The sequence below is a fragment of the Hipposideros armiger genome, unplaced genomic scaffold (assembly GCF_001890085.2).
Source record: "Hipposideros armiger isolate ML-2016 unplaced genomic scaffold, ASM189008v1 scaffold_101, whole genome shotgun sequence".
Taxonomy (NCBI): Eukaryota; Metazoa; Chordata; class Mammalia; order Chiroptera; family Hipposideridae; genus Hipposideros; species Hipposideros armiger.
This window is the reverse complement of record NW_017731451.1, coordinates 3308865-3333763: the sequence shown is the minus strand read 5'-3', so window position 1 is coordinate 3333763 and position 24899 is coordinate 3308865. Positions and strand designations below refer to the sequence as shown.

Here is a 24899-nt window from a genome sequence, read left to right as displayed (position 1 = left end):
CGAGTGGCGTGTTGGTTAAGAGCTGGCTTGGGACACCAGCTCTGAGCAGCAGGGCCCTGGTTCAGATCCCACATGAGGGCCAGTGACACTGCCCTCTACAGCTAAGATGGTGAATAACAGCTCGACCTGGAGCTGGGCTGCCGTGAGTCGCCGGCCACGGCGTAGGCTGCAGCCCCTGCTGCAGTGGGTTGTCATGAGCTACCATGTGTGGCCAGTAGCCAGTGTGAGTGGCCAGCAGCCAGTGTGAGCTGCCAAAAACCGCCGTGAGTGGCCATCCAGAGGCCAGCGACTGATCTGCCTCACCCAGGAAGAGCGCAATGGTAGTACCAACATGGGCCAGTGAAGCAACGTCCTCCACAACTAGACTGAAGAACAAAAGGACAGCAACTTGTCTGTTCCCCTCCCCCAATTCTCCAATAAAACCTTTAAAAAAAAAAAGGGGTTATTTTATGCCACTAAATTTGGGACGAAGTATGAAGGAACAATACTGACTGGAATAACTACCTCAGGACCTAATTATGGGTACAAACAAGCCCAGGATAAGCTCTCATACATGTAGATAGTCAGTATAGTAGGAGAGAAATCTTTCAAGTTAATTAACAAAGAAACACTACTAAGTAAACTCAATAGATCGGAATAATTTCCCTTAGATTAGTGTCAACTGCTATGTAACAATTCATTTACATTTACAGTTAAATTTCTTGTGATTCTGAGACATCTTTGAGCCTTACTACTCAAAGTGACATCCTCGGACCAGCAGTATTGGCATTACTTGAGAGCTTCATAGAAATTCAGAATATCAGGCTCCACTTCAGACCTACTAAAAGACCTGCATTTTAGCAAGATCCCCAGGTGCTATGTAGGCCCATGAAGTTTGAGAATCTCTAGATTATAGAATGACAAGCTGTGATGATGTCAGAAACAGGCTAATATAAAAAAAACATAGGCCAATCCACAAAGACAGAAAGCAGATTAGTGATTGCCGGGGCGGAGGCAAAGGGGAAAAGGGAAATTACTACTGAGTACAGTGTTTCTCTCTGTGGTGACAAATAATGTTCTGGAATTAGAGAGTAGTGATGACTGCACATCTGTGTGAATATACTTAAAATCAAGGAATTACACACTTTAAAAGGATGAACTTTATGGTATGTGAATTATATCTCAATTTTTAGCAAAGAAGAATATTAATAGCACTGAGCCCTCTGCAGTCTCTCCTATGAAGGTGCCTAACTGGTTATCTCAGTACTATATGATTGGCTGGTTTCAATACTAATGGTTGGCTATCAAAATTAGAGAGTTACACTAAAAATCATTCTCTTTACTAAAACCACTCAACTTTCTTTTTCCTATTTGTATAAGCTATCCAATGTTCAGTAGTTGTATTTTGTATAGACTATGAATGAAAACCATGTCTTCATAAAGAGAAAAGAGAAGGAATAATTAATAGCTTGAGCAGAAAGGAATATATAACAATCTAGATTGTAATAATTCCTTGAAATTTTACAGTATTGTTATATTTCTAGTTATAATGATTACTATTATAATATCTTTTATATGTTTCCCCACAATAAGCAATCAAATCAGTGAAATTCAGGTCACCATCTTCTCCCACTCCTGCCCACCTCTGCCCTTTTGCTCAGTAAATTGTGCCATCAGCCACCTAGTTGATCAAGAGAAACATTGTGGTCAACTTTGTCTTCTCGTTTTCCATCACTGAATGTCGGCTTCCTCCAACCTCTCTGTTATGCTCTAATACAAACCACTATCATCTTTCATTTTGGAGTCAGCAAAAGCTTTTTAACAGGTCTTCCTTCATCCATTTTTACCCCTCTTCAATCCACTCAGAAGGCAAAGATGGTTTTAAAATTCAAACTTAGTATTCTCTCTCTTAAAAACCTTCAATTATCCTGATGATCTTAGGACGATCCTTAGTAATTTACAAAGTCACTCAAGATGGCCCCAACCTAACACTGCAACATTTCTACCCCCAACTCCTCCTCTCAACCCAACCATATCAGACTCCTTTCATTCCTTTAATGCACCAATCTCTCTAGTCTTTATTTTGTATCTGTTATACTACTAGTACTTTATTGAGGTATAATTGACATACAATAAAATTCAAAAGTCTAAGTGATCAGCATGAATTTTGACAAACATATCCACCTATGTAATTATCAACCAGATCAAGATACAGGACATTTCTATCACCCAATAAAGTTCCCATGTGCCCATTTCTACTCAACCCTTCCCCCAACTCCAGGTAACCACTATTTTGATTTCTACCATAATAGATATTTCTGTCATTCTTGAATTTCATATAAATGAGAACACAGCCATATGTATTGTTCTGAGTCTGGCTTCTTTTATTCATCATTTCTGAGATTCATCCATGTTACTGTGTGTCTCAGTTTTCTTTTTAAAAATTGAGTAGTAACCTTTCCTACAGATACACCATAAATTGTTTACCCATTATTCTATTGGTGGACATTTGGATTATTTCCTGTTTAGGGCTACTGTGAATAAAGTTGCTATGAATATTCTTTACAAGTTTTCTGTGGTCATATGCAGTGATTTTTCTTGGGTATATCTACCTAGAAATGGAATTTCTGGGTCATTAAATAAGTATATGTATAAATTCATTAGAAACTGTCAAATTTTTTACCAAAGTAGCTGTACCATTTTATGCTTCCGTGACCTCCATATCCTCACCAACAATGAATGGTATGATCAGTCTTAATTTAGACATTCTAGTGGATGTACAGTATTTTTTCAACTAGTTTAATTTTTAGTCAAAATAATATATTTACATCATTAAAAAACAAAATAATATAACAGGGATTATAATCAAACAAACCTCTATCCATCCCTCCCTTTCCCTATATACAACTACTTATAACTTTTTGTGGTTTTGGTTCTTTGGTTTGATTATTTCCTATCTCTAAGTGTTTATATCCCTATTCTTCACTCCCAACTTTAAACATTATTGATTTTCTGCTAGAATAGATGAAACTGTAGCTCATTTACACCCCTACCTCCATCTTCTTTACTCAGATGATCATTTTTACTTCATCTATTTTTTACTTTTAAAATTATTCTTAACACCAATTTTTTTTTCAACTCTGGACAGTACCTCTACTATTCACACATTAATGAGGGTTACACTAGCTGCTGCAGTAAATAAACCCCAAAATTTCAGTTGCTTAACACAACAGAAATTTACATGTTGCTGTTGTAATAACTCATTAACTTAGTAGGCTTGAAGGGAATTAAAACAGTGCACTCTTCCACAGTTATTCATAAAACTTCTGGGCCTTGGGCCAGCCGAGTGGCGCGTTGGTTAAGAGCTGGCTTGGGATGCCAGAGGGCCCCGGTTCAGATCCCACACATGAGGGCCAGTGACACTGCCCTCTACAGCTGAGATGCTGAACAACAGCTCGACCTGGAGCTAGGCTGCCGGGAGTCCCTGGTGACGGCATAGGCTGCAGCCCCTATGGCAGTGGGTTGCCATGGGCTACCGTGTGTAGCCAGCAGCCAGCATGAGCGGCCAGCAGCCGCTGTGAGCGGCCGTCCACAAGCCAGCGACTGATCTGCCTCGCCCGGGAAGAGTGCAGTGATGGTGCCAACTTGGGCCAGTGAAGCAACGTCCTCCTCAACTAGACTGAAGAAGAGCGCAATGATGGTGCCAACTTGGGCCAGTGAAGCAACGTCCTCCTCAACTAGACTGAAGAACAAAACGACAGCAACTTGTCTGTTCCCCTTCCCCCAATTCCNAACAAAACGACAGCAACTTGTCTGTTCCCCTTCCCCCAATTCCCCAGCACTGTTCCCATCCCCCCAATTCCCCAATAAAAATCTTTAAACAAAAAACAAAAAACAAACAAACAAAAAAAACTTCTGGGCCTTCCTACACATTGTTTTCTCAGGCCAAATGCCTTTTCCCACTTCCTTCTCCTTCGCCCAGCCAGCTCCTATCTGTCTTTCAGACTTACACTACCACAGAACCCCCAAGGAGCCCTCCCAGACTCCCAAGTATAAATTATCGTCCAGTATTCTGCTTAGCTCTGTGATGGCACTGATTACATAGTGTCGAAATTTGTGTTTTCTTATTTGTCTCCTCCAAAATAATACATTTCTTAAGGGAAAGGGAAAAATTTTGCTCACTACCGTAGCCTCAGCACAGGCCTGGATTATAATAGATACTCAAATATTTCATGAAAAATCAACTTCTTATTATTTCCACCATTTATTCATTAAATCATACATGATTATGGGAAGGAGAATCAGAATGAACCCAGAATTTTAAATATTGAAAACAAATAGTGCACAAAGTTTAATTTTTTATTTCAAATTATAATTTGCCTAAAGTACTACTGAGAAAGCTTGATCAGAACAAACACCAAAGGCTTTAGTTGTTGTTAATATTGTTAAAACAACAAATTCAAATAAACTGTTACATTTATTAAGAGTCCACTTTGTTCCAAGGATTCCAAGGATTCAAGAGTGAATATATCAGACACAATCCCTGACCTAAATATTTTGAAGGCAGAGTAAACCTATACTAAAAATACTTTTAAAATGCTAATATATGAACAAAAAAGATCCCCACAACAATGGGAATCTCAATTCCATAAAGCCCACTAACTGGACTGTTAAGTTTTGTGCTAGAGGAAAACAAAAGCATTGTAAATTATTAATTAATAACAATGGAGCAATTGTTTATGTGATAACATGATTTCTTTATGTTTCTGGGGAAATTCTGAGTATGAATCTACATGCCATACATAACTAGACAGGAAAACAGTTCCAGATAAGAAGAAGAAAAACAGAAAAAATAAGTACAAACAGTTTTTGTGGAATCACAAACAGTTACAATCGTGGAACAGACCTATTTTAGGCAGATGGTGGGAAAAAAGACAGCAAACATGTAAAACACAATTAAGAAATAAGAAGAGAAACAAGAAATAGAACAATAGGAGAGAAAGAAGTGAAATGAAAAATCAAATGATGCGATAAAAATATTACTTAGCATACAAATAAGCTTCACACATGTTTTGAATTCAAGGTAAGAATTTGAGGAACAATGAGAATTTCTTTCCAGAATCTCCTAATGAGTTGTGAAGCTCACAAGTTAATCAATTCACATATAGCACAGTATAGATTTAGCTGAACACAAAAACAATGGTAATTCAATGCTACCCGAAACAGCACACTGAGTGTCAACTCAATTATTGGGTTGTCGGAAAAGTCATGATGCAATACATGCTCCACAATTATGTATGCATCTATGACTGATTAGCATTTAGATATTATAATAAAAATGCCTGATTCTTAAATATTTAAATATGCTATTTCATTATAAATTACTCTCTATTTTTAATAAAAAAGTAGGGGAGTATATTGGTTTTTAATTTATGCATGTAAGTAGGTTATATCATCTATGAATTTCAGTTCAGGATAGTAAAAGGGATGATAAAATAATTGTTATAAAAGGGGGAATTAGGTCAATTGGGTTTGAGAATATAAAGCATGTATATTTAGGAGTAAACTTTTTGGGTAATAAGGTCTGTAATTCTTAACTTTACTAAATAAACTGTTTCCCTCAGTGTTGCAATATAATTTATAATTCCACTAGCACTATGTGACAGTTCCAGTATTCTATATCCTTGCAAATACTTGATACTGTTACCAATTTGCTGGGCAAAAATATATATCTTATTGTGGTTGTACTTTATATTTCTCTGATCATTAGTATAACTGAGCATCTTTTTTATTTAATTGACCATCACGGTTTCACTTTTTAAATAAAGCTCTTATTTAACTCTCTGGCCTGTTTTTCTATTGGATTAAAAATGCTTAACTTTAAGAATTCTCTCTGAGAAAGAATAAAGTGCACACCACACCAGCAACAACCAAAGACCAAAACCACAAATAAAGTTAGGCTTATTAATCAGACTATTTTAAAATATAAAGTGGTATGGCAAACTTATCAGAAAGGTAGACAATCCAAAAGAAAAAAAAAAAGCTTTTCTAAAGTGGAACTTACTCATAGAGAAAAAAGGTGACAAAACAGGTTGTACCCAAATTTCAGTTACTTAATACTCTGCAAATAATAGCATTATCTTGGGGAAATTTAACCCTTTGGCAATCATTTTGTTTCTAATGCTAATTTACTTTCAACTATTTGAATACTATACTATCTAATCACATCACTAAAATCTACAAACTATAGAATTTCTAATTAATTAAAACATTTTTCTAAGAAAAATTGTCTATTCAAACTTTGAAAATTACTGAGCTGCTGAGTGTGCTAAGAAGCTTATAAACCAACATGTCTTATCAGTTTATATCTTTCATTCTTATTATATATTGTCTCCTATAAAACAGAATTATGTTTGAACAATAATTTCATTCTTTCAAAATGCAAGTCTATTAACTCTAGTTATAAAACTATTAGTGAGCTTATACTGTACAAGGATGTATACACTTAGGCACTGTGCTTCTATAACAGCCATCTAAATTTGTGTCCAACCTCTATCATGCTGGGGCTAAGTCATTCAGGTAGTGATAAAATACTACTCAAACTAGAAATGCTGCATACTATGTAAAGTTCTACTAAGCAAACTCTCAATAAAAATATGAAGGCTATAAATGACTTTAAGAGTTAAGCTTTTCCAGCTTCTACACAATAAAAGAAACAATCAACAAAATGAAAAGTCAACCTATATAATTGGAGAAAATATTGGGTTGTCAGAAGAGTAATGACGTATTTTTTCTGTTATTCGTTGCAAAAATGCATCATGACTTTTCCGACAACCCAATATTTGCAAACCATATATCTGATAAGGTTAAATATCCAAAATATATCAGAATTCATTCAACTTAATAGAAAAAAATCCAATTAAAACTGAACAGAGGAATTTAATAGACACTTTACAAAGACATACAAATAGCCAATAGGTACATGAAAAGGTGCTCAACATCACTAATCATCAAGGAAATGTAAAACAAAACCACAGTGAGATATCATCTCACTCGTTTTAGAATAACTATCATCAAAAAAATAAGAGATAAATGCTGGCAAGGATGTGGAAAAAGGAAACCCATGGATTCCTCACCATATAGAAGTCTCTATTTCAATAACGAAGTCTACAATAGGTTTTCATTTCCTAATACTCATATACCTTAAATAACACCTAATTACCCAATTAACTCATGGATGGTGAATTAGTGCTACACTAAATTGTACTCTAAAATAGCAAAATTGCACACCAGCTATACCCATATTGATTGAGAAAATGTTTAAAATTTTAGGGAGTAAAAATCACTAACTAAATGCTTATTCTGGTAGGATATTTGTAACACCACTTTATAATTAATAAAAACTGCCAAATTGAACATTTTAAAGCAATACATTTACATTCTAAAGTAAACAGGCTCACAGACTCCTAATAGATTTTTTTTGGTTCTGTTTCTTTTTTTTTTTTTTTTAAAGATTTTTATTGGGATATTGGGGGAAGGGGAACAGACAAGTTGCTGTTGTTTTGTTCTTCAGTCTATTTGTGGAGGACATTGCTTCACTGGCCCAAGTTGGCACCATCATTGCGCTCTTCCCAGGAGAGGCAGATCAGTCGCCGGCTTCTGGACGGCAGCTCACTGCGGCTGCTGGCCGCTCACTGCGGCTGCTGGCTGCTCACGCTGGCTGCCAGCTACACACGGTAGCCCATGGCAACCCACTGCCACAGGGGCTGCAGCCTACACCGTCGCTGGCGACTCACGGCAACCCAGCTCCAGGTTGAGCTGTTGTTCAGCATCTCAGCTGTGGAGGGCAGTGTCACTGGCCCTCATATGTGGGATCCGAACCAGGGCCCTCTGGCGTCCCAAGCCAGCTCCCAACCATCGCGCCACCCAGCCGGCCCTGGTTCTGTTTCTTTACCTATTCAACAAACATTTATGGAGCACATGCTATGTGCCAGGCACCATGTCAGGAATGAGGGATAAAAGATAAGGTCTCTGCCCCTCAAAGTGGGCACAGTCTAGTGAGAAGCTCCCATTCTGAAATCAAAAAATTTATGATGAGAAAGGACCTTATAGTTTCCTTATTTCACCAATAAGGAAACTAGGACTCACGGTTAATTTAGCTACTAAGACAAACAGACACTCAGGTCTACAGATTTCCTGCCTCATGTTTTCTTTGCACCACATTTTTTCTGACTACTAACAGTGATGATGGTGTGCTTCCATGTGTGTGACACACGAACATGGAACTATGGGCAATGTATGTAATAGTTGCCAAATTAGAGACAGAATTCCTTATTACATGTGATATTATGATAAAGCCCTTATAAGAAACTGAAGACTTAAATAACAAACTGAAGAGCAAAATAAGGCAATATAATGGTAAGCCTTCTAATCCATAATTATGGTTTTGCCTCTGTTTACTGATCTATAAAACGGGGATATTAAAAGTAGTTATTTCATATGATTATTATGAAAATTAAATTTAAACCTGAAAGTACTTAGTAAGCCTAGTACCTAGTAAATACTCAGTAAATGTTAGGTATTCTTATGGACAATCATAACTTAAATGCATGTGCATCCTATAATGACAAACAAAAGAAATAATTTTTCTTTAAGGAATTATCTGATTATTAAGATGGTCTTGGGACGGCCAAATGGTGCGGTGGTTAAGAGCTGGCTTGGGACACCAGAGGGCCCTGGTTCGGATCCCACATATGAAGGCCAGTGACACTGCCCTCCACAGCTAAGATGCTGAACAACAGCTCAACCTGGAGCTGGGCTGCCGGGAGTCGCTGGCGACGGCATAGGCTGCAGCCCCTGCTGCAGTGAGTTGCCATGGGCTACCATGTGTAGCCAGCGTGAGCGGCTGTCCTGAAGCCGGTGACTGATCTGCCACGCCTGGGAAGAGCGCAATGATGGTACCAACTTGGGCCAGTGAAGCATCGTTCTCCACAACTAGACTGAAGAACAAAAAGACAGCAACTTGTCTGTTCCCCTTCCCCCAATTCCCCAGCGCTGTTCCCATCCCCCAATTCCCCAATAAAAAATTTTAAAAAAAAATCTTTAAAAAAGATGGTTTTATTTTTCTAGCAACTAGTAAAATCTAGCACTAACACATGTATTTCTGAAAAAAATTTTAATATGCATAGTATCTAACAGTATCATCCCTTTCTCTATAAAGACATATCAGTCCTAAAATATAATGAAATTATTTATTACATTGAATCATAATTTAAATTAAATCATCATTTAGGTCACTATTCCTAAGATTTTAAATCCTAAATATTAGAAAATGTTCAAAGATGACTTTCAAATAATTAACAAGTTTATGCAGCTTTTCTCATTTTATATAAACTATTATTAATTAACATCTTTGAAATAACCGTGCATTGTATACATTAACGACACTATTTTATATTAATATCAATCATCATCCAATATCAATAACAAAATAAATATTTGTATCCACTTACTGCAATCTCTCTACAAGCTGACATGGATATTCCTGTTCCTTCGATTTGCTTCAATGCATACTCCTTTTCATCTTTTCTGCATATGAACACAAAAAAAATTATTTTTTTGTACACATTACTTTCAAATTGAAAATTATAACTACAAAAACAATGAAAATGCACTAGTCTTCCCATGATACGTAAATACTCTCACTGTGCATGCATTGCTTATTATTTCTGATATTTCAACTACAGAAATATGAAATACCAAACAAAATTCATGTCACAATGAAAATACCAGACAGAGCCAAAAGACAAAATTCAAAATTGAAACAGAACAGGATACTAAACACAGCACTAGTTTCAAAAAATAAACAAACATAAACTCAAGCATATTGCAAGATAATTCTACTCCTGTCTTAATTATCTGGCGTCTATGAAAGCACTCTGTTATAAACATTAGCTACAAAAATAAATGACAGATGTAAACTCCTATATTCATTTAAAGTAATTTTATAGTGTAAGAACCACTAAATAGGAGGGGGGAGCTATAGAAAAATGTTGACCTGTTAGGACACCCTATTTGTCACCAAAGATAAAAGACAGACATTCAAAAGCCCTGAGACCTCAACCAAAAGCCTTGGAAAGACTGCAGAACTTCAGCCAACATTTCATTCTCAAGAACTTTAAGAAAAACACAGTTGTTACGGTGAATTGTCCAAATAATGGAGGTAGGATTAAGAATTCTGATAATTTACAGTAATTACCAGGGTGCTTAACCAAGGGAAGACAGCATTTCAATAATGGTAATACAGTCCATAAAAATATTAATAGTATCAGATGAGTGACCAGTGCCACACAGTATCCTCAGGGTACTGACTCCAGAAGCAGCCACACCAAGGTCCCAGCTGAATGTCACAAATGCAGTTCATACCTTGGGTTGTTCTGATAAGAGGAGTATAATTCATGCCCTCCAAATTTTGTCTTTTGCTGACTGTATTTTGCCATATATAATGCACCCTTTTTTGCCCAAATTTGTGAGGGAAAAATAAGGATGCGCATTATACATGGATAGTACTAATTCTATATCTATATAAATGTTTTTAATTTATTTATGCTTATGAGTTAAAAGTCTTACTCTAGAAATCAGTAACGATATCCATATGCAAAATAACACTCTAGAATGCAATAATTGGTTTTGTTGAACTCATGAAGAAGACGAACTTGCAACAAGTTCTTGGCCTTCTGTTATGCGTAAATATCGTAAATTTGTTACCAGTATATAAAATTCCTTGTACCTTGTTATCTGTTCTTGTGTTTTATAATTATTTATTACATAAAAGTTCTGGTATCATAGTATGTTAAAAAAAATAAATGCTAAAATTTCTTTATAATACAAAAAACAAGTACCTAAATGTAAACAAAAATTTGATTTAAAAAAATTTAAAAGAAAAGATTTTTTCCCTGAAAGTTTGGGCCAAAAACATGGGTGTACATTATACATGGGAGTGCATTATACACAGCAAAATACGGTATATTAGGGCCAGCCGAGTGGCTCAGTTGGTTAAGAGTGCAAGCTCTGAGCAACAGGGTTACCGGTTCGATTCACACATGGGCCAGTGAGCTGCGCCCAAGCTGAGCTGCTGCTGAGCTGCCAACAGATGGCAGGATGCCTCAGTTGATGAGATCACATGCTCCTAACAACAAGGTTGCCGGTTCAACTCCCGCATGGGATGGTGAGCTACGCCCACCCGCAACTAAGGTTGAACACGGCACCTTGAGCTGAGCAGCAGCAAGCTGCCGACGGGCAGCTGGATGACGACTGGACTTGGAGCTGAGCTAGCTGCGCCCCCCACAACTAAGATTGAAGGACAACAACTTTAATTGGGGACAATTCCCCAATAAAAAAATCCTAAAAAAAAAAAATACGGTATATTAGCACCTCAGCAAGGTATCATCATGTCATGATGGTTTTGTCAAATGATAGTTCCTAAGTAGTGCCACACCTGTCTTACTTACCTTTTGATTATTTTCCCCATTCTGTGTTTACTAGCAGATAAAGCAGTTTAAGAGGCTATTAGGGGCTGGCCGAGTGGCACAATGGTTAAGAACTGGCTTGGGACGCCAGAGGGCCCCAGTTCAGATCCCACATATGAGGACCAGTGACACTGCCCTCTACAGCTAAGATGCTGAACAACAGCTCAACCTGGAGCTGGGCTGCCGTGAGTCACTGGCGATGGTGTAGGCTGCAGCCCCTGTGGCAGTGGGTTGCCATGGGCTACCGTGTGTAGCCAGCAGCCAGCGTGAGCGGCCAGTGAGCGGCCGGCGACTGATCTGCCTCTCCTGGGAAGAGCGCAATGATGGTGCCAACTTGGGCCAGTGAAGCAACGTCCTCCACAACTAGACTGAAGAACAAAACAACAGCAACTTGTCTGTTCCCCTTCCCCCAATTCCCCAGCGCTGTTCCCATCCCCCCAATTCCCCAATAAAAAAAATCTTTAAAAAAAAAAGAGGCTATTAGGTTATTCATAACATGTATTTTAAAACATTTTAAGTGCCTTCTGAAGATTTTCACAATCCCCTATGTTTTCGGCAATTAACGGAGTTAGGGTTACTTTCTTCCACAATCAGTATGAAAATTACATCCATTTCTTTTCCAATGCATGGCATTCAAGGTAATTAAGCAGCATTTTGGTAAAGAGAAAATACACCAGATATATCAACAGGATGGTCTGGTATGCAGTTAATAAAATGATAATCATGAAGGTCATTAGAAACATGGAAAATGTTTGCCATATACTACTGAGAAAACACACAAAATATACCACACAAAATATACATATACCTAGACATATATTGAAGGTAATATAAAAAATAAAAAACAGTTGTGTTAAAATGTAGGAAGTTATGTTAACTAGCTTTAGTGCTAATGTTATGTTGTCTTTTAAATTAGAATTTAAAAAGGAAAAAGGAAAAAAAGCCAAAATAATTTGACACTATGAAAATAGTCAACTAATATTATAAAACAATCTTTAGTATTTTCAAAGTGGTATCTTAGGCATCTTTTCAAGGGCAAAGTCAAAAACAGGGACAGCTTAAGTGACCATTTTTTTTCCTTTTTCTGTCTGTTTCCTCCAAACATAAAACTAGATTATTTTCAGACTACCCAGAAGCCACTAAGAAGTACAAACAGCAGGTGATTGAATGTAATTCAAGCCAGGTGTTCCCCAGCCTTAAATATTTGTGTGAGAGCACTTGTGCCTGAGATGCTTAACACAGTGCTTACAATGTAAATTTCATAATTTAATAATTAAATTAACTACCAGGTATCTATTGCAGAATATTTAAATTTAATAAATTATTAAAATAAAATTATATTAGCTTTCTGACAAAATTTTCATATGAAATCATAATTTTAAAACAGAAATATTTCAAGCCCAAGTTCCCCAAAATGAACTGCTCCAGAAGCTCATGTAATTGCATAGTTTTATTTTTAATACTGTAAAGAATATTACACAATCTGGATAGGTTATCGTTGCTATGGAAACTATAAGATATTTGCAGTAAGTCAAAAAGTACAAAATTAACACATCACATTAATGACTTTTGAATTTCACATCCAGGCTGTCAAAGGAATTAGAAAGCTTGAGCAGAACAGACTGAAGCATAAACTTCTTACTCTGAATTATATGGGTAGGATCTAGGAACAAACCCAGAAATTATTTCACTTAATAAGTTTAAATATAACTTCCATCTGCTAAATTAATAAAATACTCAAAGATATGCAAACTTAAGATTTATTTGCAGCTTTTTGATTGAAAATGAAAGAAAGTACATACATCATTACCATTTCTCTTGTATATTAACTGTCAGACGTAAGTGATGATGTGGCACCTCTGAGGTTTACCATATGAAGAAGTGGCAGAATCCCAGCAGGCATATGGGGCTCACTTTCACCACGGTACTATGTCAATGTGAATCTTTGGTCGGATGCCAATTACTTAGTTATGAAACTAAAGATGGTCCTTTCCCGCAATGCCCACAAATATTTCAATGACTAGCACATGGGGCAGGGAAGCTTTATTGCTCTCAACCCATGTGAGTGCCCCTTTCCAGGAGTTCCTCCAAATGGTGGTGACAATTCATGCCCCACAGCTTATATGTCTCAGGTACACATAATATTAAGTATCATAAAAGTATAATCTGCTCTGTCACGTGACAAGGCTGAAAAGCCGGTGAACCTGGTCTACACTGCTCTGATAGCCTAGCTTTTACAGGCAGCTTGGTTCTTTCTTAAAACTATTTTATTTCTAAATTACTCTTATTTCTAAATAAAAGTAGTGTATTATTTACTATAATAAAGACAGACAAAGCAATTTCAAAGCCTTCAGGTAAACTGCTCTCTAAATTTTAGTGCATATTAGATAATATGGCTAGAGCAACTGCATATTGAAAATAATCTAAGGAGTTTACTAAATAAATCCAGAATTAAAAATATATAAATGTGTAATATAAACATGAATATATTTAATATAGAATTTGTTTGGTTTCATGACATTTCTCCTACATGTTAGCAATGTGTATCAAAACCATGCAGGCTTCACTTTCCGCAGTCACAAAGAAAGCAATTGTTCGACAGGAACATTATGCAACAACAAAATAGAAAAATTAATTTGGCAGAGACTATGATCCCATTACTTTTTCCATCTGAGACACTATGTTCTAGAAAACTCCTGATGCAAGCAATTCTATAGATAGTAGAAAAAATAAGAAACACATAGCTGTGCAAACTATATAAATCATTGCCTTAAGATAAAAGCTTTAACCAGGCTCAATGGTAGAATTTAAGCATATTTCAGGGAAAAATTGCTCGGCCTAAAGAAAAAGGGTCAGTAGGAATGAACATCTCTTGAATGGAATATTAGGGACTGGTTTAAAGAAAAAGACAGTCTTATGCCTTTCAATACCCTTTCAATGCCAGTCACTTTTAGCAAGGCGACGCATCATTCAGCAGCCTGTATGCACAATTATAGTTAAGGTTTGGCCAAAACCTCATTTCTTATCATCATAACTAAATAGGCCCAAGGCTTTTAGGCTCCTATCAATAATACTACCAGGTGTCCAGATCATCCCTGGGCCATCTTTGGTCCAAAGGACCTATGACAGACAAAAATTTAGAAACATCTTTTAAGAAAAAATGCGGGAATTCAAGCTCAAGCAAGGCTGAGGGAAATTTTTTAATCTTCAAATTAGTAGGGTTAAAATCCATTTATGTTTCTAAGGAAAATAAGAGAAAGTTACTATTTTATTTTACATCAACCAACAAACAACTACTGAATAATATTATATGCTCAACACTATGCCAAACTCTGAGGATGAACAAAATTAGAAACTAACCCTAGATAGCCTAGATATCTGTGATACCCTAGATATCACGGAGTTCACAATTGAGCCAGAAAGAGATTCTGGGTGAGCAGGAAATATAAATTAATAACTCTGATATGACTCCTTCTGCATCCAAGAAGTACGCATAACAGGCACAGGGAGAATGAGACTAATATTTCTTTCAGAGCTTTAAGAGAGGTAACTACATGAATAATGCCTTTAAGAGAGGAGTTTCTCAGGCACAGAAGAGAAGAGGGGGATAGAGAATTCTAGGCAGAAGCAGAAGCATATTCAGGAAACTGCTGGTATGTTCAGTATAGCTAGAAACTGGGGGTATGATGACAAGGGGCAAGAAATGAGGTTAGAAAAGGAAAGGAAAGGGACTGTGTGAGCTCAGCAAAGAAGCTTGTATTTCATTATGTAAACAATGTGGAGCGAAAGGTTTTTAGAACAGATAAGGTACATTAACAGATCTTTGCTCAGAAGGATAACTGTGGTGGCAGAGCAAACATTTGGTATGTTGTGTCAAGATGTCAAAATCAACACTTAAAACTTAATAAAAGGGCCGGCCAAGTGGCTTAATTGGTTAAGAGTTGGCTTAAGAATGCAAGCTCTGAGCAACAGGGCCGCCGGTTTGATTCCCGCATGGGCCAGTGACGCTGCGCCAGAGCTGAGCTGTCGCGGAGCTGCCAACAGGTGGCAGGATGGCTCAGCTGGTGTAACAACAAAATTCCCTGTTCGATGGTTGGCTATGCCCACCTGCAATTAAGACTGAACTCGGCACCTTGAGCTGAGCTGCCGCCTACATGGCTCACTGGATAGAGCGTGCGCTCTTAACAATAAGGCTGCTGGTTCAACTCCCGCATGGGATGGTGGCTACGTCCACCCACAACTAAGATTGTAACACAGCACCTTGAGCTTAGAGGCCACGAGCTGCCAATGAGAAGCCAGATGGTGACTGGCGCCCTCCACAACAAAGATTGAAGAACAACAACTTGTCTGTTTCCCTTCCCCGATTCCCCAACACTATTCCCCTCCCCCAATTCCCCAATAAAATCTTAAAAAAAAACAAAAAACACAGAATTAAAAAAAAAAAACTTAATAAAATTTAAATATGCCTAAGTTTTTCACCATACTACCAAAGGTTCTGCCAAACGTAGACCACTAAGGAATCTCCTTTAGATAAAAATTTAGGTTTTGCATGTTTTTCCTAGCTCATCTTAACTACTGTGATAATTGAGAATGTGATACTGTGATATTGTAAGAAATATATATTTTGGTCTTCTTCCAGAGTTCCCAGCTCACAGCTCTTAAAACTCCTGTAATTTCCTAAGTGATAAGAGCATCTTTTATATAATATTTGGGTTTTGTTCCTGGAATAGCTCCAGAAGGGTAAAAATGAAAAAAGCTCTTTTATTCATTAGCCCCTTTCAACCACACCTGAGTTTTGGAAAGTCCCTAGAAAACCACTGGAGGGGGCTGGTTGCCAGGGAAACAACCCAGGTGATTAGGACTTTCAACCCCCCCCCCCTCCCATGCACCACTCCCACCCCCAAGAGGGGACTGGAGGTTGAATTAATCCCCAATGATCAACAATTTAGCCAATCATGCCTACTTAATGAAATCGCCATAAAAATTCCTAAAGTATAGAGTTCAGAGAGCTTTTAGGTTGGTGAACCAAAACACATCCATTTGACGGGAGGGTGACACACCCCAAAATTTCATGGGGACAGAAGCTCCTGTGCTCAGGACCCTCCCAGACATAGGCCTAGCCTTATGTATTCTTCATCTGGCTGTTCATTTGTATCTTTTAATAAGGTAATAAATTACTGGTAATAAACCAGTAACCTAGTATGTAAACTGTCTTCCTGAGTTCTGTGAGCCATTCTAACAAATGACAGAACCTAAGGAAGGCGTCATGGAAGTCTCTGATTTGAAGCCAAGTCAGGCAGAAGTTGGGAGTAACTAAGTTGGGGTCCACCACTTGTGACTGGCGTCTAAAGTGGGGGTAGGGGGCATTCTTATTGGACTGAGCCCTTAACCTGTGGAGTCTGCACCAATTCCAAGCAGCTCATGTCAAAATTGAGTTAAACTGTAGGATACATAGCTGGTGTTGGAGAATTGGTCAGTATGGGAAAAAACCCACACGTCTGGTAATACAAGTGTTCTGGGAAATGCTGGGTATAAGTGGAGTTGTGAATCGAGAGAGAAACAAGGTTTTCTCTTTCAAAGGGTCTATTTCCTAATACTACAATAGGTATTCTTACTAGAACCCAAACCATTTGAACCATTACAATCCACAATCTCTGAAATACACTTGAAAGAAATAAGTGAATTCCTTTAAAGGACTTTACTTAAAACTTTAATCAACATGGCACATAAATCATAAAGTAAAAAGTCAGTTATTAGCTATTAAGAATTAATTTTCTTTTAAAAGTTTCCATGTAGGTTGGCCTGAAGTAGTCTGATAAAAAATCAGGTAAACCTAATGTCAAATGAGCCATTTCATAGGTATGTCAACCTAAAATCAAATTCTAGTCATTAAAAAGTTGAAAAACAACAATTTAGGAAAACAAAGATGCTTCCCATCCAAGAACAAAGATAAATACCCATAACAACAATCCAATCAACTCACAACTTACAAAGAAAAAATAGAATTTTTTCTTTTATCATTGAATCATCTTTAAAACATAAAAAATAATACTATCAGGTATTACATTTATAATGAGAGTTACAAGAGCTACATTTATTGGGTTGTCAGAAAAGTCATGACGCATTTTTGCAACGAAAAACATAGAAAAAATATGTCATGACTTTTCCGACAATCCAATATATAGTACTTGGTACGAGGCAGGTACTGTTCTAAGAGCCTCGACTCCATTAACTGTTAATCTTCACAACATTCTGGGAAGCAGGTGCTTTTACCATCCCCATTGTACAGATGAGGCCACTGAAAGCAGAGAGGTTAAGTAACTCACTCTAGATCACACAGCTAGTGTAAGATGAGCTTTGGCAATTGATAATTACGTAATGACTCTGTGATTTGCTCGCTCATACTCAACATCTGATAAGCAAATACGTACAGTCAAAATTATTTTAAGGCAAAAATGGAGTTCTTGTTTAAAATAAAAAACAAAATTTGTTCTATTGCATTTTACTACTACAGTGGAAATTTTTATTATTGTTTTATATTACACAGTCAAATCACAAAATCTTGCTGTTAATTGGCCCTCAGTCTTTTCCAAACTGACAGACCTCCCTGATCTCTCTTTCCCCTTATTCCGATCCATCATTTCCTTCTTTCTTATCCATCAGACAAGGTCAAGCTTTCTGGAAATGTTGTGAACACTCTAGCCTGAGGTCAAAGATCTCTTCTCTGGATTCAACAAGCACATCTCTGTACTATACACATGACATCATATACTACTTCGTATGGTAACTTTTCCGTAGTGTGTGATTTTCTGTAGTATGAAATCATATGCCTATTATACTAAGTCACACAGCTAATAAGTTACTTATACCCTCACATTACTAGTTTTTGCATCTGTAAATTGGGAATAATAACACTAACACGGCATGATCATTTTGATGATAAATGAGATCACATACAAAAAGTACCTAGTACAGTATCCAACACCCAGTTTAGGCTCAATAAATGTCAGTTCCTACATCAAAATTATGAACTTTTCTTAAGAAACTATGATAAAAGTCTGTGAATAGGCATTCCAATTAGAACACTTAGAACAGGACACAAGAATATAAGTTTTTGGCAAATACATATCAGCAAAAATGAACATGAGACTTGAAATTAACATTTCCTATATGGATAATAAGTTTCCTGAGAGGAGATATCATTATCATGTGGTCTTTGCAGCCATCACAATACCTTGCAACTAACAATCAGACATTTGGTGAATTGATTAACTGATTGGAGGACTGATATTATTCGTTATCTGTCTTTTTAAGATGGAAGTTGACAGAATCTAGAATTAAGTTATTTATTCAACAAATAGTTATGCCTACTGTAATGTATATTAGACACTACAAGGGTTGCAATAATATATTGAAGTATAGTCTTTGTCCTACAGAAGTTCACAAGAGAGTAGAGGAACTAAGTCATGTACACAGTTACTAAATATAAGGTATTATATGAAAAACTGCCTGAAACCCATCACTTGATATATTTTTATAACCATCAATTTAATCCTATCTTTCTTATAGTTTAGGTGAGAAGAGGGACTGGCAGGAGGGAGAAGGAGTCCTCCTCTGACCTAATATGGGCAGTACTTTACATCTTTTATACTACTGATGAGGATAATCTACTGAGATTATCATACTTCATGAAGAGAAACTACATGGTTTCCCAGCCAAGATCAGGAACAAGGTAAGAGTGTCTGCTGTCACCACTCCTATTCAATATCATACTGGAAGTCATAGATAATACAATAAAATAAGAAAAGGAAATTAAAAGTATACAGATTGAGACAGAAGAAATAAAACTGTTTGTTCACAGATGATATGATGTCTTTGGAGAAAATTCCAAATAATCAACAACAACAAAAAAACTCCTGGAACAAAAAACGATTATAACAAGGTTGCAGGATATAAGGTTAACACAAAAGTCACCTGTTTTCTTATATCCCCGCAATGAAAAGTTGCAATGGGAAATTTAAAGCACAATAATATTTACATTAGCACCAAAAAGTAAAATAAAATACTTAGGTATAACTCTAATAAAACATGTACAAAATCTCTACAATGAAAACTATAAAACTGAGGAAAAAAATAAAAAAAGATCCAAATAAAAGAAGCAATATTCCATGTACATAGCTAAGAAGACCCAACATTGTCAAGATGTTAGTTCTTCCCAATTTGACCTATGGATTCAGCATAATCGCAATCAAAATCCCAGTCAGTTATTTTTGTGGACATTGACAAATTGACTCTCATGTTCATATGAAAAAGCAAAAGATCTAGGAGAGCCAACACAGTATTACAGAAGAAAAAGGCAGAAGATTGACATTACCCTACTTCAAGACTTACTATGTAGTACAGTAATCAAAACATGGTAATATTGGAGAAAGTATAGGCAAATAGATCCATGGAACAGAATAGAGAACCCAGAAATAGACCCATGTAAATACAATAAACTGCTCTTTGACAAAAAATATCATTGGAGAAAAAATAGTGTTTCAGGGCGGCCGGTTAGCTCAATTGGTTAGAGCACAGTGCTCATAACACCAAGGTTGCCGGTTCGATCCCCACATGGGCCACTGAGCTGCACCCTCCACAGCTAGATTTAAAACAACTACCTGACTTGGAGCTGATGGGTCCTGGAAAAACACACTGTTCCCCAATAAAAAAATAAATAAAAATACTGTTTCAACAAATGGTGCTGGAACAAATGGACATCTACATGCCAAAAAAAAAAAAGTAAGCTAAACACAGACCTTATACCTTTCACAAAAATTAACTCAAAATAGAACACAGGTCTAAACTTAAAATATAAAACTATAAAAATCCTAAAGGATAACATAGAAGAAAATCTACAACATATGACCTTGGGTTTAGAGATGACTTTTAGATACAATATTAAAAGACAATCCATTAAAAAATTGGATAAGTTTCATGGGCTACCGTGGGTAGCCAGCAGCCAGCGTGAGTGGCCAGCAGCCGCAGTGAACAGCCGTCCAGAAGCTGGCGACTAATCTGCCTCGCCCAGGAAGAGCGCAATGATGGTGTCAACTTGGGCCAGTGAAGCAACGTCCTCCACAACTAGACTGAAGAACAAAAGGACAGCAACTTGTCTATTCCCCTTCCCCGATTCCCCAACACTATTCTCATCCCCCAATTCCCCAATAAAATCTTAAAAAAAAAAAACTCAACAATAAGAAAACAAATGACTCAACTTAAAAATGGGCAAAAGAACAGACATCTCAACAAAAAAGATATGCAGATGACGAATAAGCATATGAAAAAATATTCAACATCATATGTCATTAGAGGGTTGCAAATTAAACAATAAGATACCACTACACACCTAATGGAACAGCTAAAATCCAGAACACTGACAACACCAAATGCTGGTGAGAATGTGGAGCAGTACGCAAGCTCATTCACTGCTGGTGGGAATGCAAAATGGTAGTCACTTTGGAAGACAGTTTGGCAGTTTCTTACAAAACTGAACATACTCTTACCATTAGATTGCTGAATTGAACCCCTTGGTATTTACCCAAATGAATTGAAAACATGCCCACACAAAAATCTGCAAATGAATGTTTACAGCAGTTTTATTCATAATTGCCAAAACTTGGAAGCAACCAAGATATACTTTAGTAGGTAAATGGATAAATAAACTGTGCTACCTCCAGAAAATGGGATGCTATTCAGTGTTAAAAAGAAATGTTACTAAGCCTTAAAAAGGAATGGAGGAGTCTTAAATGCTTATTATTAAGTGAAAGAAGCTAATCTGAAAAGGCTGTGTACTATATGAGTACAACTATGACATTCTGGAAAAAGTAAAATTATAGAGACAGAAAAAGATCTGGGGTTGCCAGGGGCTCAGGAGGAGAGGCCCAGGGATGAATGGGTGGAGCACAGGGTGTGTTTAGGGCAATAAAACTATTCTGTATGATATTGTAGTGGTGGATTCATGTCACTGTACATTTGTTAAACCCACAGACTATACAAAACAAAGAGTGAACCTTAAGGTAAACTATAAATCTTAGTTAATAATAATGTAACAATATTACCTCATCAATTGTAGCAAACGTACTACACTAAAGCAAGCGGTTAATCTTAGACACATGAGGGTAGGGGGTGGGGGAAGGCAGTAAGAGGGTATATGGGAAATCTCTGTACTTTCCAGTCAATTTTTCTGTAAACTTAAAACTGCTCTAAAAAATAAAATCAATTAGTTTTTAAACAATATTTTTAGAACCATCCACTTCATCACATCTTTTTCATAGAAGTTTGGGGATGAGGACCTGGGGAGAAGAGTTTTCCTATGTCTTGATATGAACAGTAGTTTATATCTCATACTAGTGATTAGGATTCTCTATTGAGATTCTCAACTGATAACAAAATACACCAGTTACATCAGCTGAACAAATATAAGACTACATAATTCAACAGTGGTGAAATACCCAATTAGCCTGAAAATGTAGTATGAAAGGCCTTCAAGAAATTACTTCCAACCTATTGTTGGTAAATATCCTCAAAATGGCCACTGAAAAGAGTAAAAGAAAGGAGAACGAGTTTAAGAGGTAAAATTGTAGCTAACTTCAACAAACAGCCTGCAACTCATCTATTTCCTCTAGTTAAGAAAAGCAGAAGGGGAAAGAAATAGTGAAACTGAGTTGATTGTAAAATGGAGTGAACCTGTGTTGAGCACACAGTAGAAATTTAATAAATATGTACTTCCCTAACTTCACATAAGGTGTACATCTTGAATATAAGTTGTACTGTGCAGCCGCTTACTTGATATCAAAACAAATATAATTTCCAGAAGATATAAGAAAACATTTCTCTAATTCCCATTCAGAAGCTATCTAAAAACTAGCTACATTATTAATTTTATATCTAAGAGTACAACATTGTTAGCTGCTACAGATCTTTAAAAAAAACCTCTATTCAAGTATCAGCTGAAGAAAGTTTATAAATGGTTTCATAAATTCACAGAAAGTGGTATCTATAATATTTACCAAATAAATACCAAAATAGTTGTATTGTCTAAAAAAAAAACAAAGAAGCATTACCCAGGAAAGGTATATCACATCGTTTCTTAAGAAGTAACTCACTAAGGTTTCTACAAAAACACATTTTACAAGTATGTGGGATGCGTTTGTTTCTCCAGTGAAACAAGAACTAACTTGAAAGAAGAGCATATTAACAAGTTCTGAAGAGAGAGGCAATTAGCATATTGGAAACTAACATTTTTGGCACGTGGGACCTATAGCAAGAATGTCTATCCTCCAGTCATGAGTCACGGACGAAGCTGTCTCTCTATTGTGAACCAATCTTGCAGTAAAAGGAGCAGCAGGGAGGAATACAACATGTGAATAATGACTTGGACAACTTCCCAGGAGGAAATCACAATGAAGCCACTTCTGAGAAAGTCAGATAGTATAGACTACACATTTCACTAATACCCTCTTTTCTTAGTCACTCTTACTGTTTAGTTAACAGCAGAAAGTGAAATTTAGAGTCTTTAATTTAAGCTGAAGTTTTCTTTTTTAATAGCACTTAGTAATATTGAATAAAATCACACAACTATTCATTTGGTTTTAAATTTTATGAGCGTGAACTTGATGCATCATTATAAATTATTTTATGATGACATCTGTGAAAAGTTCTCACCTGTCGCATACCCACCCCAGCACACACACACAATGAATGACACCAGAAGGCAACACTCTGCTTTACCTTCTGCTGAAAAGTCTGCTACCTCCAACGCTTGAGGTCCATACACGAAGCCCTCCTGGAATCTATGAACACAGCAGAGGCAAAAGGCAGAGAAGTTTATGTAGATTTAAAGTTACACTGCCCAAAACATAAATTGCCAAATGCCTATCACAAGTCTAAATATCTGCCAAAGAAATAAGATTTTAGATTTGACAATGAGCAAATCAGTAACATATTGATAACGTTCAGAGTTCATTATATATTTACACAGCTAATTATATGAAAAAAACAAAAGTTGAGCCTTAACTAACTTATAGTCTCACCAATAGGTGATTTATACTATGAGAAATACTAAAAGAGCAACGAACTATGAATTCATATATGCTGAAAGCAATTTAATTTTTTAAATTATGTGACAGAACCAATACATATATAAGGAATATAAAAGATACTAAGTAGAGAAACATAGGTCACAAAATGCAAGGTACCTACAGCTCAAGGTACATTCTTTCTTAGGACCAGAGTGTGTTGGGAACGTAAGAGAAAAACAATTAGAAACAGACCTGGAAGAGGGCAAAGGCAGAGGAAAAAAGAGAAAAAGTAGAACTGTAAAGATATTCTAATGCCAAGATTTAATTTAAGTCTGACAGTAATTTGAAATGAGCAACGTACTACATATGCTAGGCAGTATGGGGGAAATCTACTTTGTTCTGATATTATTAAATATAAGCATGAAACATGAAAAGCCTTTCAGAAAACATTCATGTACAAAAAATAAGGATTTAATCAGGTAAAATATTTAGATCTCAGATTTCATCTCGTTCTTTTCTGATGACAGGAATAAAAAAGTACAAAATGCAGCTGGCATGTAAGAAAAGAAATCAGATAAATTTTACTAGCTATTAAATTTAAAAGAGAACATGTTATCTTTATGTAATATTTAGAAAGTCTTAAAAACATCATCAAATAATTAAGAAGGAACAAAGCATTGTCTTAAAACATGATGGTAAGTCAAGAAAGAAACAGTATTATGAAACATTGGCCCTAAAGTCAGGTGGCTTGAGTTCAATTTCCAGCTAAATCATTTAATTGCTTTGTGACATAAGGCAAGTCTCTTAATCTCTCAGTACAACCAGAGTTGTTCAATGAGGACTCCTTCACCATCTCTCAGATTTATACTAAATATCAAAAACAAGGTATTAAAAATCACAGAATGTTATATTTTATAAAAATTCAAATCAGTGCATTTGACTTAAATTAACAACTTAATAAAAGTTGCTACCGGGGCCGGCCGAGTGGCACGTTGGTTAAGAACTGGCTTGGGACACCAGAGGGCCCCGGTTTGGATCCCACATACGAGGGCCAGTGACACTGCCCTCTACAGCTAAGATGCTGAGCAAGAGCTCAACCTGGAGCTGGGCTGCCCTGAGTCGCCGGCAACGGCGTAGGCTGCAGCCCCTGTGGCAGTGGGTTGCCATGGGCTACCATATGTAGCCAGCAGCCAGCGTGAGCGGCCAGCAGTTGCCATGAGCGGCCGTCCAGAAGCCGGCGACTGATGTGCCTCACCCAGGAAGAGTGCAATGATGGTGCCAACTTGGACCAGCGAAGCAACGTCCTCCACAACTAGACTGAAGAACAAAA

General features: G+C 36.8%; 1 protein-coding gene across 5 annotated transcripts in view; it reads right to left on the bottom strand.

Annotated features, from left to right (window-relative positions):
- Window positions 1-24899, bottom strand: part of CDK19 (cyclin dependent kinase 19) — a 183725-nt gene that overhangs the window by 75787 nt on the left and 83039 nt on the right. For 3 of the 5 annotated variants that reach the window (XM_019646349.1, XM_019646346.1, XM_019646348.1), the window contains exons 2-3: window positions 23280-23341; window positions 9492-9567 (exon numbers count right to left, since the gene is read on the bottom strand). In XM_019646349.1, coding sequence (XP_019501894.1) covers window positions 9492-9567; window positions 23280-23341 — 138 coding nt within the window. The remainder of the gene's footprint in view (window positions 1-9491; window positions 9568-23279; window positions 23342-24899) is intronic. The other 2 variants (XM_019646345.1, XM_019646347.1) reach the window with 1 other exon arrangement.